At 47.8% G+C, this 12,073-nt stretch overlaps 2 protein-coding genes across 2 annotated transcripts in view; one reads left to right on the top strand and one right to left on the bottom strand.

Moving 5' to 3' along the window:
* Positions 1 to 8,488, top strand: part of UBE2F (ubiquitin-conjugating enzyme E2F (putative)) — a 79,800-nt gene extending 71,312 nt beyond the window's left edge. Inside the window, exon 9 of the mRNA XM_010140246.1 lies at positions 8,126 to 8,488. Within this exon, the coding sequence (XP_010138548.1) occupies positions 8,126 to 8,176 (51 nt within the window). The 3' untranslated portion in view covers positions 8,177 to 8,488. The remainder of the gene's footprint in view (positions 1 to 8,125) is intronic.
* A 3,464-nt stretch (positions 8,489 to 11,952) lies between these two features.
* RAMP1 (receptor (G protein-coupled) activity modifying protein 1) overlaps positions 11,953 to 12,073 on the bottom strand; it is a gene marked incomplete at its 5' end in the record, with an annotated part of 11,015 nt that continues 10,894 nt past the window's right edge. Inside the window, one exon of the mRNA XM_010140247.1 lies at positions 11,953 to 12,071. Coding sequence (XP_010138549.1) covers positions 11,953 to 12,071 — 119 coding nt within the window. The remainder of the gene's footprint in view (positions 12,072 to 12,073) is intronic.

The raw sequence follows: 12,073 nt of genomic DNA, 5'->3' as shown, positions 1-12,073 counted from the left end.
GGAATGCAGATGTTTCAAAGCTTTTGTTTTACGTGCTTTAGGCAAGTAAGTGGCTTAAAGAGGAAGCTTTTGCTTTGCATTCTTTGGAAACATTTGTGGCTTTAAAACAGAAACATAACAGCAGGGTTGTTGAATGCAGACAAAGAGTGTGACCTCTATGAGCTGAGTTCCCCATGTGCCTGGCCAGGTTTGTTTGAACGTGGCTGGACTTGAGTACAATGTGACTTGCAAAAATCCTCTTGCCAGACCCAGGCAGCTCCCATTTCCTCTGTGCTTGTAATTTATCGATTAAGATCTCCAATCCCGAGGACATAGCCTCTCTTGGGAATGAGCAGCGTCCTCATGGGTGGAACTGCGTTTGCAGTGCAGAGGCTGTTAACATCAGTGTAATAGGGATGATTCAGGTAATTTTCTTGAAGGTCTGTCTCTATATCCCGTGCCAACAACTGTTCTGACAAGACAGCCAGTGTGCCTGGCGGCAGCCTCGAGCTGACCCTCGTAGCGTTGGAGGAGCGGGGAGGCAAGACCTGACATCAGGTACTGAGTGACTGGGCGATCTCTGTGCTCACTGATGAAACTCCCAGGAGGTTTTGTTTGCTAACAGCGAAGTGGGTGAAATGATAAATGATCATAAGCAGATCAGGCGCAGTCAGGGCAAAGCTTGAGTGGTTTTGCCCTGTGGCCTTACAAGGACTCGCAAAAGTCTCCACTGTCAGCCTCCAGCCATGCTGCTCTATAAGCCAAAGGGCAGATCTGGCAAGAGTGTTAGGACCTGCATCACATACGATCCAGGGAACGGTTTCATTTGGGAAGCTGCTTTGCCCTCTGCAGCTGGCTCAGTTCCCTCTCGTTTGCACAAGCGGGATTTAGATGTAGTTATCTCTGACTACCTCGGCAGCTTTCACACCCTGCCTCCTAATCCGTAGCCCTTCCCTCTTCCTAGCTTCAGGGAGTGCTTTTTTCCTTTATCTCTGCTTTGCTGGCAGACAACATAAAGTTTGCGGAAGCAGGAGGGAAATGGTTCCCACTTAAGATCTGGGAATCTCAGACAAATGGATGTGCTGCTTCCTGTCCAGTGTGCTAATGCTGCGCTCTGTCTTTGGAATGTATCTTCGGCTGCTCCCCAGAACAGCATCCTGACAGGCAGGTCGCTACTTCTCACATCAATTCTGTAACCTACCTAAACATACAGATGTGCTTTTCTTCCCCACACTGCTGCTTTTTTTCCCCCCAGATTGTTGCAGTGGCTTTTTTTGGGTTCAGATCTGAAGTAGAGAACACAGATCGTGAAAATGGATGCAGTTTCAATGGCACCAGCTAGGCCCAGGAGGCTGTGGGAGATACCTCTGAATTGGTCTTTCACCCCGCAATACTCATCGATCAAAAATTTAATTACAGGGCTTGGAAATTTTTTCAGATGGTGTAGAGGCTGAGCCAAATAAAGCAGTGACAGGGAAATGATACCAAGGCAGGAACATGAACTGGAAAACCACCTCATGCTTGAGATTTTTGTATTACTCAAAGGTTTCATTCAGCTCCTTTTTAAATAAGAGTGGGCGTGTGTGGAGGTTGATGGGCGGGAATACTCATTACTTGCTGCAAGTTGGAAAAGAAAGAAGAGGTGGAAAAGGTTGCTTTTAATAAAATTCATAGGGCTAGTGAGTAAATCTACCTGGCTATTACATCTTCCTCCTAAAGCTGGAGCTGAGTGGTATCACGTTCCCAGTGCTCAGAAGACCCCTTTACTAAACTGCGCTTTGAGTACAACTGTAATGTCCCAAGAGAAATTGTTTGGAATTTAACCTTGGTAATTAATTTGGGATTAAAATAGCCTTCTGTTAAAATAGTGCTTTTCTATTAACGTTATTTCATTGTTTTCTTCAACACAACAGAGGGAAGTACAGGAGCCACTGAGGATGTTTATAATCTTTTTTGTCTCCGTTTGAATTTTACAGAATTGTAAATCTAAACGATGTGAAGGTGGATCAGAGTGTCACAGTATGTGGGGTTTTATAGGCACGATCAAGGGACAGGTGCAATACACTGGGTGTTTTCCTGCAAGGACGGGCCAGTGTGGCCTTCAGCCTCATCAACACAGCCCCCGGGGGCAGAAAATGAGGTCAATAGTGTGAGCAGGAAGAAGAAAAATTTTGCCAAATACTGCAGCATGTGAAGTGATTCCAGTAATGGGTATGTGGAGGATAATGAGCTAAATCTGCTGTATTTGGGATTTTTTATTGTGTACTACTTATGTATACATTTGTTTTATATTTAAAAAAAAGAAATCCTGAGATGGTTTCCATAACAACTTTTCCAAACTTCTCTTCTAGCTGTCACAGAGAAACATTGTGTTTGCTTTGGAAAACTGAGCAGATCTTTCTTTTCAAGTTAAAAGCTTAATAATAGACAAGCAGTTAATCAGTACAACTAAGTGAGGTGTAACTTGTAGGAAAAATAAAGTCTCTTAGAGGTCAGCCCAGGTCACACCCCAGTTTTTGAAGAGTTCTTGCACGCGTGCTTCAGTACGCTTTTAGAAGTTGTAGACCGGGATTCTCTTCTGAGGTTTGGGGCTGGCTGTTTTCCTTTCATGTTTCTGTAAGTGTCTTGCTATCCTCTCAAGTGCTCCTCAAAGATACATAATTTGTGATAAATTACTACTCCGACCAGGTACTAGGGTTGTTAATGCCTTTAGTGTAAAATATCTTGCAGTAACAACTTCTTACAGTCCTCCATGTTTTTTTAATCTCATTTCAGTGTGGGATGTTTTTCAAATGAACAACTCGGGAGTTGAGATTTAGGTGAATTGTTTTAATATTACATCAGTTGGTATTTTCTTTTTTTCTAAAGCTAATTAGATAAAGATTTGCTTTTTAATATTTTCATGCGAATCATTGCACGTACTGAGCTGTCTGGTAAGAACATACAGTACAAATGAAAATCATGAAATCAGTTAAGTTGTTTGAAATTAATGTCTTTGGCCAGAGTTCTTACCAGAATACACATATACGTATGTCTGTTTGCTTAAAGGTTGTTTGTAAAACTTCGTTGTTTAAATACAAAGGAGACATTCCATGGCATGTGTGTTTTAACCCTACGGTCTGTGCTGTAACCCAATTTTCAGCTAATGATATTGTGAAATATGTTGTGGTTTATATTCCATACTCTTCATGCACTGATGGGTTTTGAATTCCCTTTCGATTGATTGTCCCCATGTGATTGTCATCAGATGAAGTGGTGATTTGGCCAGCATTACTCATGCAGCAAATACTTCCCACAGGGCTCATCACGTATCGCTCTTCTCTCCCTCTCACCTCGTCACAGCTCAGGGCAAAGCTGCTTTGGGTCTGCTCCAGAATTAGGTAAATTCTCCCGTTTTAGATGGTTTCTTCTCATACATGGATTTAAGAACTGAGCAGAACTTCAGAGGTGGACTTCCACCAGGGTATTGCTCATCCAGGGTGAGGACTGGGATAGGACAGGGACCTGGAGGTGGGACAGGGGGGACATGCTGCAGTCAGTGCCTGGAAGTTATAGGGGTGTCATGTGGGGCAGAGCGGTGAGGCCCTTGGTCCACATGGAGCTGCATCTGGGATCAACTGTGCCTCTTAGCATCCAGCTGGAGCTGGGAGAGGACCTGCTGTGCTCTTCTGAAGCAAGCTGAAAGTTAGGATGGTTTTGTTTACATTTTTGTTAGTTTCCTATTCCCAGCGAGTCATATATACCTTTTCATCCTTTAAAAGGTATGGGGAAGGTGTCCGCTGAACTGTGTAGGCTGATGCTGCCCATGCTGTTGCTGTGCTGCCTGGTGGGATGGCTGGTGTGCTAAGGGGAGAATGGCATTGTCTGAGCTTCCGTTTCCCATCCTGCCTATGAGGCCAGTGCCTGGTTGAGGTCCCTGAATCACGTCGCACCTTTTTGCACCGAGGCGGCCAGGTGCAGGCCTCTCCAGTCAGGTCTGTGTGGTGTCCAGCGTAAATACAGCAGGGTGGCAGGTACTGCTCCCACAAGGAAACTTGACCCAGGGCTTGTTCCTTCCCACCACCTAGCATGTCTCCAGAGAACCCAAGGGCAGCTTTGCCAGTCTTTTACTCCACCTATCTTCTGTCTTGAAATCTGTGTAGGAAATACTGTGCCGTGAGGTTGGTGAAGGGCAAATGATGGTAGTTTGAAATTGGATTTCCGCTTTGAAAAGGTGGTATTTCAGGCACTCAGTGGTGCCTTTTCAGGGCTTAAGAGCTAGCTGGGTTGTTTCTGACCACCTTTCATGCATTACAGTATCCATGCTTCTGTGGTAAAATGCAGCAGTCAACCCTCTCCCCTTTCGTCAGCCGTTGGTCTGACAGTTCTGATGTCATGGGAAACTACAGAGCAGCTGTGCCTCTGGCCAAGCTAGCCGTGGGACGTGAGCCAGGTCCAGAGGGACATGGCAGGAGCCCCATGGGGCAAAGCAGCCACCACCATCAGATAGATGAGCCAAGTGGTCATTGGCATGAACTGCTTTGATGGGGGGGATTTCCAGCAGCAAACCACCTGACTCTTGTCCCTTCCAGCATCAAGACCACGGGACGTGCTATGCTTTTTCTCATCGGTGTCTGTCTTGGTGTCAAAGGATACTCGGGCTTGGGGTACTCATGCAGTCTCAGGACTGGGTACAGTTCCTTGGAATCACCCACAGAAGGGATCGGAGAAAAAAGCTCCCTTCAGGTGCATACGCTTTGTTTTTTCTAAAAAAATGTAGGTGATTTGCACAGCCTGTCTTCTAGCCTGTCTTTCCAGAAGTCCTGGCACATAGCATCTGTCCTTGATGGGAAGCTAAGTGACGGTAAAATGCACTGCTTTGCAGGACACGTATGTGCTGTAGGGCAGTGGGTGCAGCCACGCACAGCGTCCACAGGTCAGGTGGACAGCATGTCTCCAGCTCCACTCCCCATGAAGTGAGTCCCTCTCCTTCCCCTTAGCATTCCTAGCAGGACTGTGTATCTGCCTCGTTGTAATGCAGAGTATGTGCTGCTCTGATGAATTTTTCTACTTCTGATTATTCAGTACCGCGCATAAACAGATGTGCTAATCAGGAGCTGCTGAGCCATATGGCATGTGAAGATGGAGTATTACAGCTATGGAATGAGAACCCCCTGTTCAGCAACCAGGTTCACATGCAGCAAGTACCGTGTTGTTATATTCTTGCACATTGTCAGTTCCTTCATCTGGCGAGCGAGCCTGAGTGACAGCATGGATTTCTGGAGCCTCCCTTCTTTTGCTGAGGTCCTGCTTCTGTTAAATTGCTGCCAAGAGCCTGTCTTCCCATTCAAACACCTCGTAAAGGTGTGGGTGGAAAAGCGGAGGATGCTCTGAGCTGTCTGTACTGCCTTGCTCTTAGATATTGGAGATAACAGCAAAGGTGCAGTTGGCCCTAATGCATGTCCAGTGGTCTTTCTTAGCCTTGTGCTCAATTTCTTCTAGTGACCTGTCTTGGAGAAACACAGTTGAGCCCTCGGACAATTCGTTTGGTTTCCACCACACTGGGGATTGTAACTAAGAGTGTTATCGACCCTGGATGGTTGCAAAACCAGCAAAAAACTACTAGGAAATGTGGCCATTTTAGTTATTCTGAAAGATTGATGGTATTGCTGAGGTGGGTCCATAATACTGAGAACACCCACCATAACCAGCGAGAGGTTTCGTCATTTGCCATTATTCTAGTTTGTATCAAGGTAGTCCACCAAGTATCAGAGCTGAAAACAAACTCAAAAGGTTGCTTTCCGTTTGTTTGTGTGGTATTTCAGCAGACTCAAGGAACCTAGAGGTTCTTCTTGCCCAAGGCAGCCTGAGATCTGGGAACTGCACTAAGAGACATAATTCCCAGTAACGCTTTAACGTGCTACACGGCTATTGTAACTTCCACCTATGGATTGAAGTTGCCTGGTACATGAAATCAGATTTCAAATGAAGATGGCATGAGCTCTGCAGCATTAGTTTCACAGCACGCTTAACCTACAGTTGTTGAACAAGCGGGGAAATGTGTGTGCTTGCAGCAGAGTTAAAAAGTCTCTTGCAGAATATTGCCTTTAGCGGGTGCCGTATTGTACCGAACCAGCAGCTCTGTCCTCCCGAGAAGCGCAGCAGCCTGTCTCTGAGGAGGGGAGGGGTTTCTGCAGCCCTAAAGAACCGGTTTCTGTTCATCCTTGCAGGACTGCTCTCCTCACTTGGGCTCCTACCGCCCGGTGCCAAGGTGTCGGGCATCTGACAGTTATTTTCCATAATGGGTGCTTGTAATTTATGCTCTTTACTTTTATTTCATACAATGCACAGATCTGTACCTCTCTGGAGCGGTGGGTGGGTTTTCCCTAAAGTGCATTTATATTTTTGTTTCCATGGCTGTGATATTTTTGGCCTTAAACTGTGTTTTAAACCACTTTGAGATTCAGAGCACTTTGCCAATTGTTCCTGGCTATCTCTGTGATGCACCTTATCGACTGGAAAACAAAATCATGGATGTTTCTGATGGTTCATGGTTCTTCTTTGATCCTTTTAAATCCAAAGGGGAGTATGGAGATAGAAATAGGCAAATTTAGCTGGGGGACTGACTTTTAGCTTTAATGATTTCTGTTTCCATTTTAAGTATCTTACCATATATTTCAGCTCTCAGAACGGGTTACTGCATGTCCCTGCAAGGGAAGACTCTTAGCTCTCCTTCCAGTTTTAAAATGAGCTTCACAGTTAAGAGTGTGTCTACTCGCTGTTTCTCGGTACTTCTTAGCAGAATTAGTACAAAGTCAAGGTGCATATTGCAGTGCTCACTTAATGAAAAAGTAAAAAGGATCCGATGATAAAGTCCTTGAGCAATGAACAGTCATTATCTGCAGGGGCATTAAACTCATGAAATGATGCTCTGTCTGTAAGCTTCATTTTAGTGAGGTCTTTGCTGAGCAGACCGTACGAGAACGCTCTGTGTGTTTGAACACCACTTCATATGTTGGTAAAGCTGGAGCTGACAGTTAGGTTGTTCAAATCAGGATCCTGCCTTGCTGCCGTCCCTCAGTTTGTGACAGCGAGACTTTGTGTCCTTCCCAGTAAAAGCAGAGCCTTGGCTCGGTGGGCAGAGGATTTCAGTGGCTCCTGCAGCCCCGGATGTTGCGTTCCAAACCCCTTCAACTGGCGTGCACCTTGGATTTTTATATTCTAGCCAGCACGTGAAGCCAGGAGCTGGAAATCAAAGAAGCAGCACTTTGCTGTGTCACACACCCCCAACACACACACGCGCATCTGGAGCACAGGCCACTTGGTGTGTTTGTGTTGAACATATTTAATCACAGGCTGTAAGCGTGCGAGGCAAGGTTCAGACTCAGAAAAACACGACAGGAATGTGGCATCTGTCTGATCCTGGCTTGGACAAGGATCAAATGAATAAAGCGTGTCAGAATTTCCCTCATCGGCGTCTCCGTGTGCTATAAACCACCACCAACAATGTGTGTGTTTCCAGGGGTGCTGGACTTACATAGTAGTCCGGTAGGTTTCCTGTGCAGGGCTACAGGTGTGTGTTTCCTCAGAACCATTTCACAAATGAGTGACTTGGAAGGTGAAATTTTAGTTCTCTCGACTCTAATGAACGGCAAAACAAAAAACGCCGTGATTGGTGATGCTCTTAGTTATGCACTAGCTGTGATGTTGTGCAGTTACTGGGGAGGCCAGAGTGAGTATTTGGGACTGAGCTGCCTTGGGGCACGCGGCTTCTGTAACAGCTCCTGCTGTGGCCTTGCCTCTCCTATCCGATAAGGACAGTGTCCCTTCCTCCTCCAAAACCACAGCCAGATCTTTGCTGTGCTGCCAGCTGGGGTCTGTCAGATGCTGTCTGTACCTACATTGATGGCTGGTGATGACAAGCCCTTTGCTCAGTTCAGTCCCCAGAGGAGATCTGCAGTGGAGCATGGACATCTGCTTGCAAGGACTCGAGCAGTCACCTTGGTTCTCATATGCCATGTCGGAAGCATGTACTGGGTCTCAGGGAGAGCAGCAGGGCTTTCAGTTGGTGGGAATTTGACCCTACTGGGGATGATGTGGGGATCCACCACTGCTGTGAGGCCCTCTCTGACATGCTTGGGGTAATTCTGATTGTGCTTTCTACTAGGAGGACTTCCGGAATAAAGTTGAAGATTACATTAAGCGCTATGCAAGATGATGAAGGGAGATGGATGGCAGGACCATGGCTTCCGCACTAGAGTTGTCCTTAACTTCAACACCACCACCACCACCAAAACCAGCCCGGACTGTACTAGTCCTGTGTCCATGTTGTACTGAAGAAGAAAACTAACTTTCATAACTTGTCCATGTTAAAAGAAGAGTTGAGCATAAATACAGCGAGAAATTGTGTATGTTGGTTGAAAAAGTTGTTTGCCTACTTTTAAAAATGTTTACTCTTCTGAACTGTACTGTATATCCTGTTGATGAGAAATGCTTGAGAAGTTAAAAGAAATCACTATTGAAATTGTAATTACACTTTTTTTAACTCTTGCCTAGTTTGAAGGGGGGAAGAAAAAATAAAAAAAAAACCAACAAAGAGAAAAGGCGGCGTGTTTTTGGAACACTTCGAGTTGGCAATAAAATGGTCTCCTGTGAACCAAATCACCATAACCGTTGCCTCTGATGAGCAGAAACAATACAAGCTTTTTCCAAGAGTCATTCAGCTGAGGCTTAGAGCTGGCCGGAACGCAAGTGCTAAATGAAGTTCTACTGCTGGTATTAAATTCTTGATGCTATTTAATGTAAGTACGTTTTTGTCACACGTTTGGAATTTTTACATTGTTATTTTCAGCTCCTGTTTGGGCTACAATATTTTTTTTGTTTCTATTTGTTGTGTGAAGTAGTTAAAAGAAATACAGGCTAATCTGTAACTTAAGTAAATGTGTAGTATTAGTAAAATTATATATATTATATATTTCTGTGAAAATCTAATGAAAGGGAGGATTTTTTTTTTTAAGACATCTGCCTTTAGCTTTCTGGTCTGGATGTGGTGAGGGAGCATCAGATGCTGTTTGATCTGATGAAAATAAATTCAAGCACCTGGAGAACACCCTGTTGTGTCCTTCAAACTTCGGCACCGAAAGCGACTGATGACTAACGCAGCCAGAACAGCAGCACGCTGCACCCTCTGTTAACCCCCACCTGGCTGGTTGGTGGTTTGAAAGGAGTGATGCAGTAGCTGCCTTTTCTGTAAGTAGCCGCACGCAACCTGTGCACGTGGAGATCCTCCAGACAAGAGCAGCGTGTCCATCAGGAATCATGTCGGTGCCGGTGCTGTGAGACGTCGTCAGCTGCCTGTCGGGTGCCAGAGCTCCCCGCTGCTCACCCGGCAATGCCCAGCATCAAGACCCACCTGTGTTACGCTCATGGGATCAGGCAGAGGAGGTGCCGTGGAACCGATTCAAGCCTTTATAGATAGATAAACCATAGAAATAAACGTTCATGTGGTTTCCTATGGAGCAAGCCTATGTGTAACGCTCGGGCGTTGGCTGATGGGTGTTTATCCCCCTGAACGATTGATTACGCTTTGTTCTTTCTGCTGTTCCTCTGCAGACACTGCAGGAAACCAAAACTCTCTCCATCATGAGCGTGGCAGAGCTGGGTTACAAATTTTAAGCACAGCACATTAGGTTTTCCCTGTGCCTTTTCCCTGACAGCTTCACAGGCTCTTGTCGATGTTCCTGGAGTTCTAGGAAAGCAGAGAAATGCAGTGCAGGGACTGGCCCGCAGGAGGAGAGCCTTGTCTGGGCTTCACCTCCAGATAACGTTACCACTGTGTCTATTTAAAATGAGACAGGGATCAGTGTATTACTTCCAGCAGGCAACTGCTGTGAGAGATCTTTGCTGCCAGAATAGTAGTGTCAGGGAAGGTGAGGAATAAAAATAGAAAGGTTGGAAAATACGCCCAGTTGTCGCTTACTCAGAAGGATCCTCGTGTTGTTGAGCTGAAAATGTTGAACGAGTTTGCTGTCACTAATCTGTACTACCAAAATCTCGCGGGGAGCTCGTCTCCATTCTGCACCCCTGTGGCCCTCCTGCCGTGGCACAAGCTGTCCTGTACATCCCAAAGCATCACCTTCCTGTGCGGCCAGTTAGTGGGCAGAGGCTCCTCTGTGCTTCTCCTGAAGGTGCAGGAATTGGCTTTTCTAACTTCTGTGTGGCCTTTGCAACAAACTGCTGCTTTTTTATTGTGGGGTTTTGTCTATTGTTAATGTATTTTTATCCTGGTGGGTAACCATCTTCCAGGAAGTCTCTTCTGCTTTTCCTGGCTGCAGGGACAGTCTCCGTAGCCCTGGGTGCTCCCCCTCAAAAATGCTGATTTTTTTTTTTCTTAATTGTTCAACCCCTCCTGGAAAAAAAAGAAGCCCCAAATATCAAATGGATAAGAAAAAAAAAATGCTGCAGTGCCCTGGAGGTCCTCCTGAAGAGGACCAGGAGATGGGAGGCAGGGGACAGCCCTGGGTGGGCCAGGTCGATGGCTGGACATCCCAGTGCCCAGCGTGTCCAGATCTGGGTTTTTTGGGGAAATGTGAGAGCCAGGGGAAACAGTTCCTGGAGGCCCCTTCCCAGCAAGGCACAAAGTGGGCCGGGAGTGGTCTGGACCCATGGATCCAGGGATGGCAGAGACCAGTAGCAAGGCTGGGGGTATCCGACTCATCATCCCAGGTGCTGCCCATTCTCCCAGCCATGGGAGCTGACCCCACTCCTGGACCCTGCTGAAGGGATGGACCCCTAACCTGCCCCCCCACACCCAGGGACCTCCTAGGGACCATGCTGCCATCAGCCCTCCCACCGCTGGGAACCCCCAGTGCCACCCCAAAGGATGCCCATGGGTGGGGGTCTCTGGGATCACAGAGGCTTCTTTGGGGCAGCAAGGGGGGTGGCTGGGGGTGCCCCTCAATCCACCTGGACCCCACACTTCACAGAGGGGGCAAGCACTGAGGATTCGCACCAGAGACAGGCACCTGGTTTATTCACGTATTTATTTATTTAGGAAGGAAAAGCACCTTATTCCCATTGCTCGTTAGCCCCAGGGCACCACCAAAGCCACCACCAGTGCCACCAGCTCCCCCCACCAACTTCCACCCGTTGCTCCCCACCTCCTAGGCAAAGTCTGCCCTGTGCAGCCCTCCTCCTTGGGCCGGGAGCTGGAGGGAGAAGATGCCTTTCCTGCTGTGGCAGAAAAACCAAACAGACAAGAAGAGGAAGCTGTGGCGGTGTTGCACCCAGACCCACCAGCCTCGCTGTTAGGCCCAGGAGCACCTCATGGCCTGCAGGATTTCAACTGCCCCAACCCCCTTTTGTTTCTTCTGTTTTTCTTTAAAAATCTTCCTCTTCTGACACGCGATGTTGGGAGGGTGCTGGGAGGGCAGCAGCTGGCAAAGGCTGAGCGGAGCTTCGGCAGTACCGATGCCCAGGGCGAGCCATGGTCCCCAGTACCCCGAGAGGGCTCCCCACCGCTGGGGCAGCCCGTGACAGCTCTGCTGGCCACCAACATCCCGTATTGCCAACCAACCATGTCTGAAATGATGGCTTTATTTGGAAACTGCCAGGCAAGAGGCACGTGTGCAGTGCAGAGGGTACCAGTGAGGGAGGAGCAGTGGCGTCGCTGTCTCTGCCTCAGGGGCTTGGTCCCCCTCGTGATGCTCTTCTGCCAAGGTTTTCCCAAGAAACAGGCACGTTCCAAGGTGGGGGGTCACCCCCATCCCTCCCCTGCGCCGGCGGTGAGGCGTCTCTACACGATGCCCTCGCTGCGTTTGCTCCTCCACACCACCAGCGCAGTCATCAGCAGGGTGACGAGGACAGGCACTGTCTCTGCCTCAGGGGCTTGGTCCCCCTCGTGATGCTCTTCTGCCAAGGTTTTCCCAAGAAACAGGCACGTTCCAAGGTGGGGGGTCACCCCCATCCCTCCCCTGCGCCGGCGGTGAGGCGTCTCTACACGATGCCCTCGCTGCGTTTGCTCCTCCACACCACCAGCGCAGTCATCAGCAGGGTGACGAGGACAGGCAGCAGGATGAAAGGGCAGAGGATGCTGTTGGGGGGGTCGTGCAGCGCT

This window comes from Buceros rhinoceros, unplaced genomic scaffold (assembly GCF_000710305.1).
Source record: "Buceros rhinoceros silvestris isolate BGI_N320 unplaced genomic scaffold, ASM71030v1 scaffold15477, whole genome shotgun sequence".
Taxonomy (NCBI): domain Eukaryota; kingdom Metazoa; phylum Chordata; class Aves; order Bucerotiformes; family Bucerotidae; genus Buceros; species Buceros rhinoceros.
Note: the sequence above shows the minus strand (reverse complement) of the source record. Positions and strands in the feature narration are given on the sequence as shown.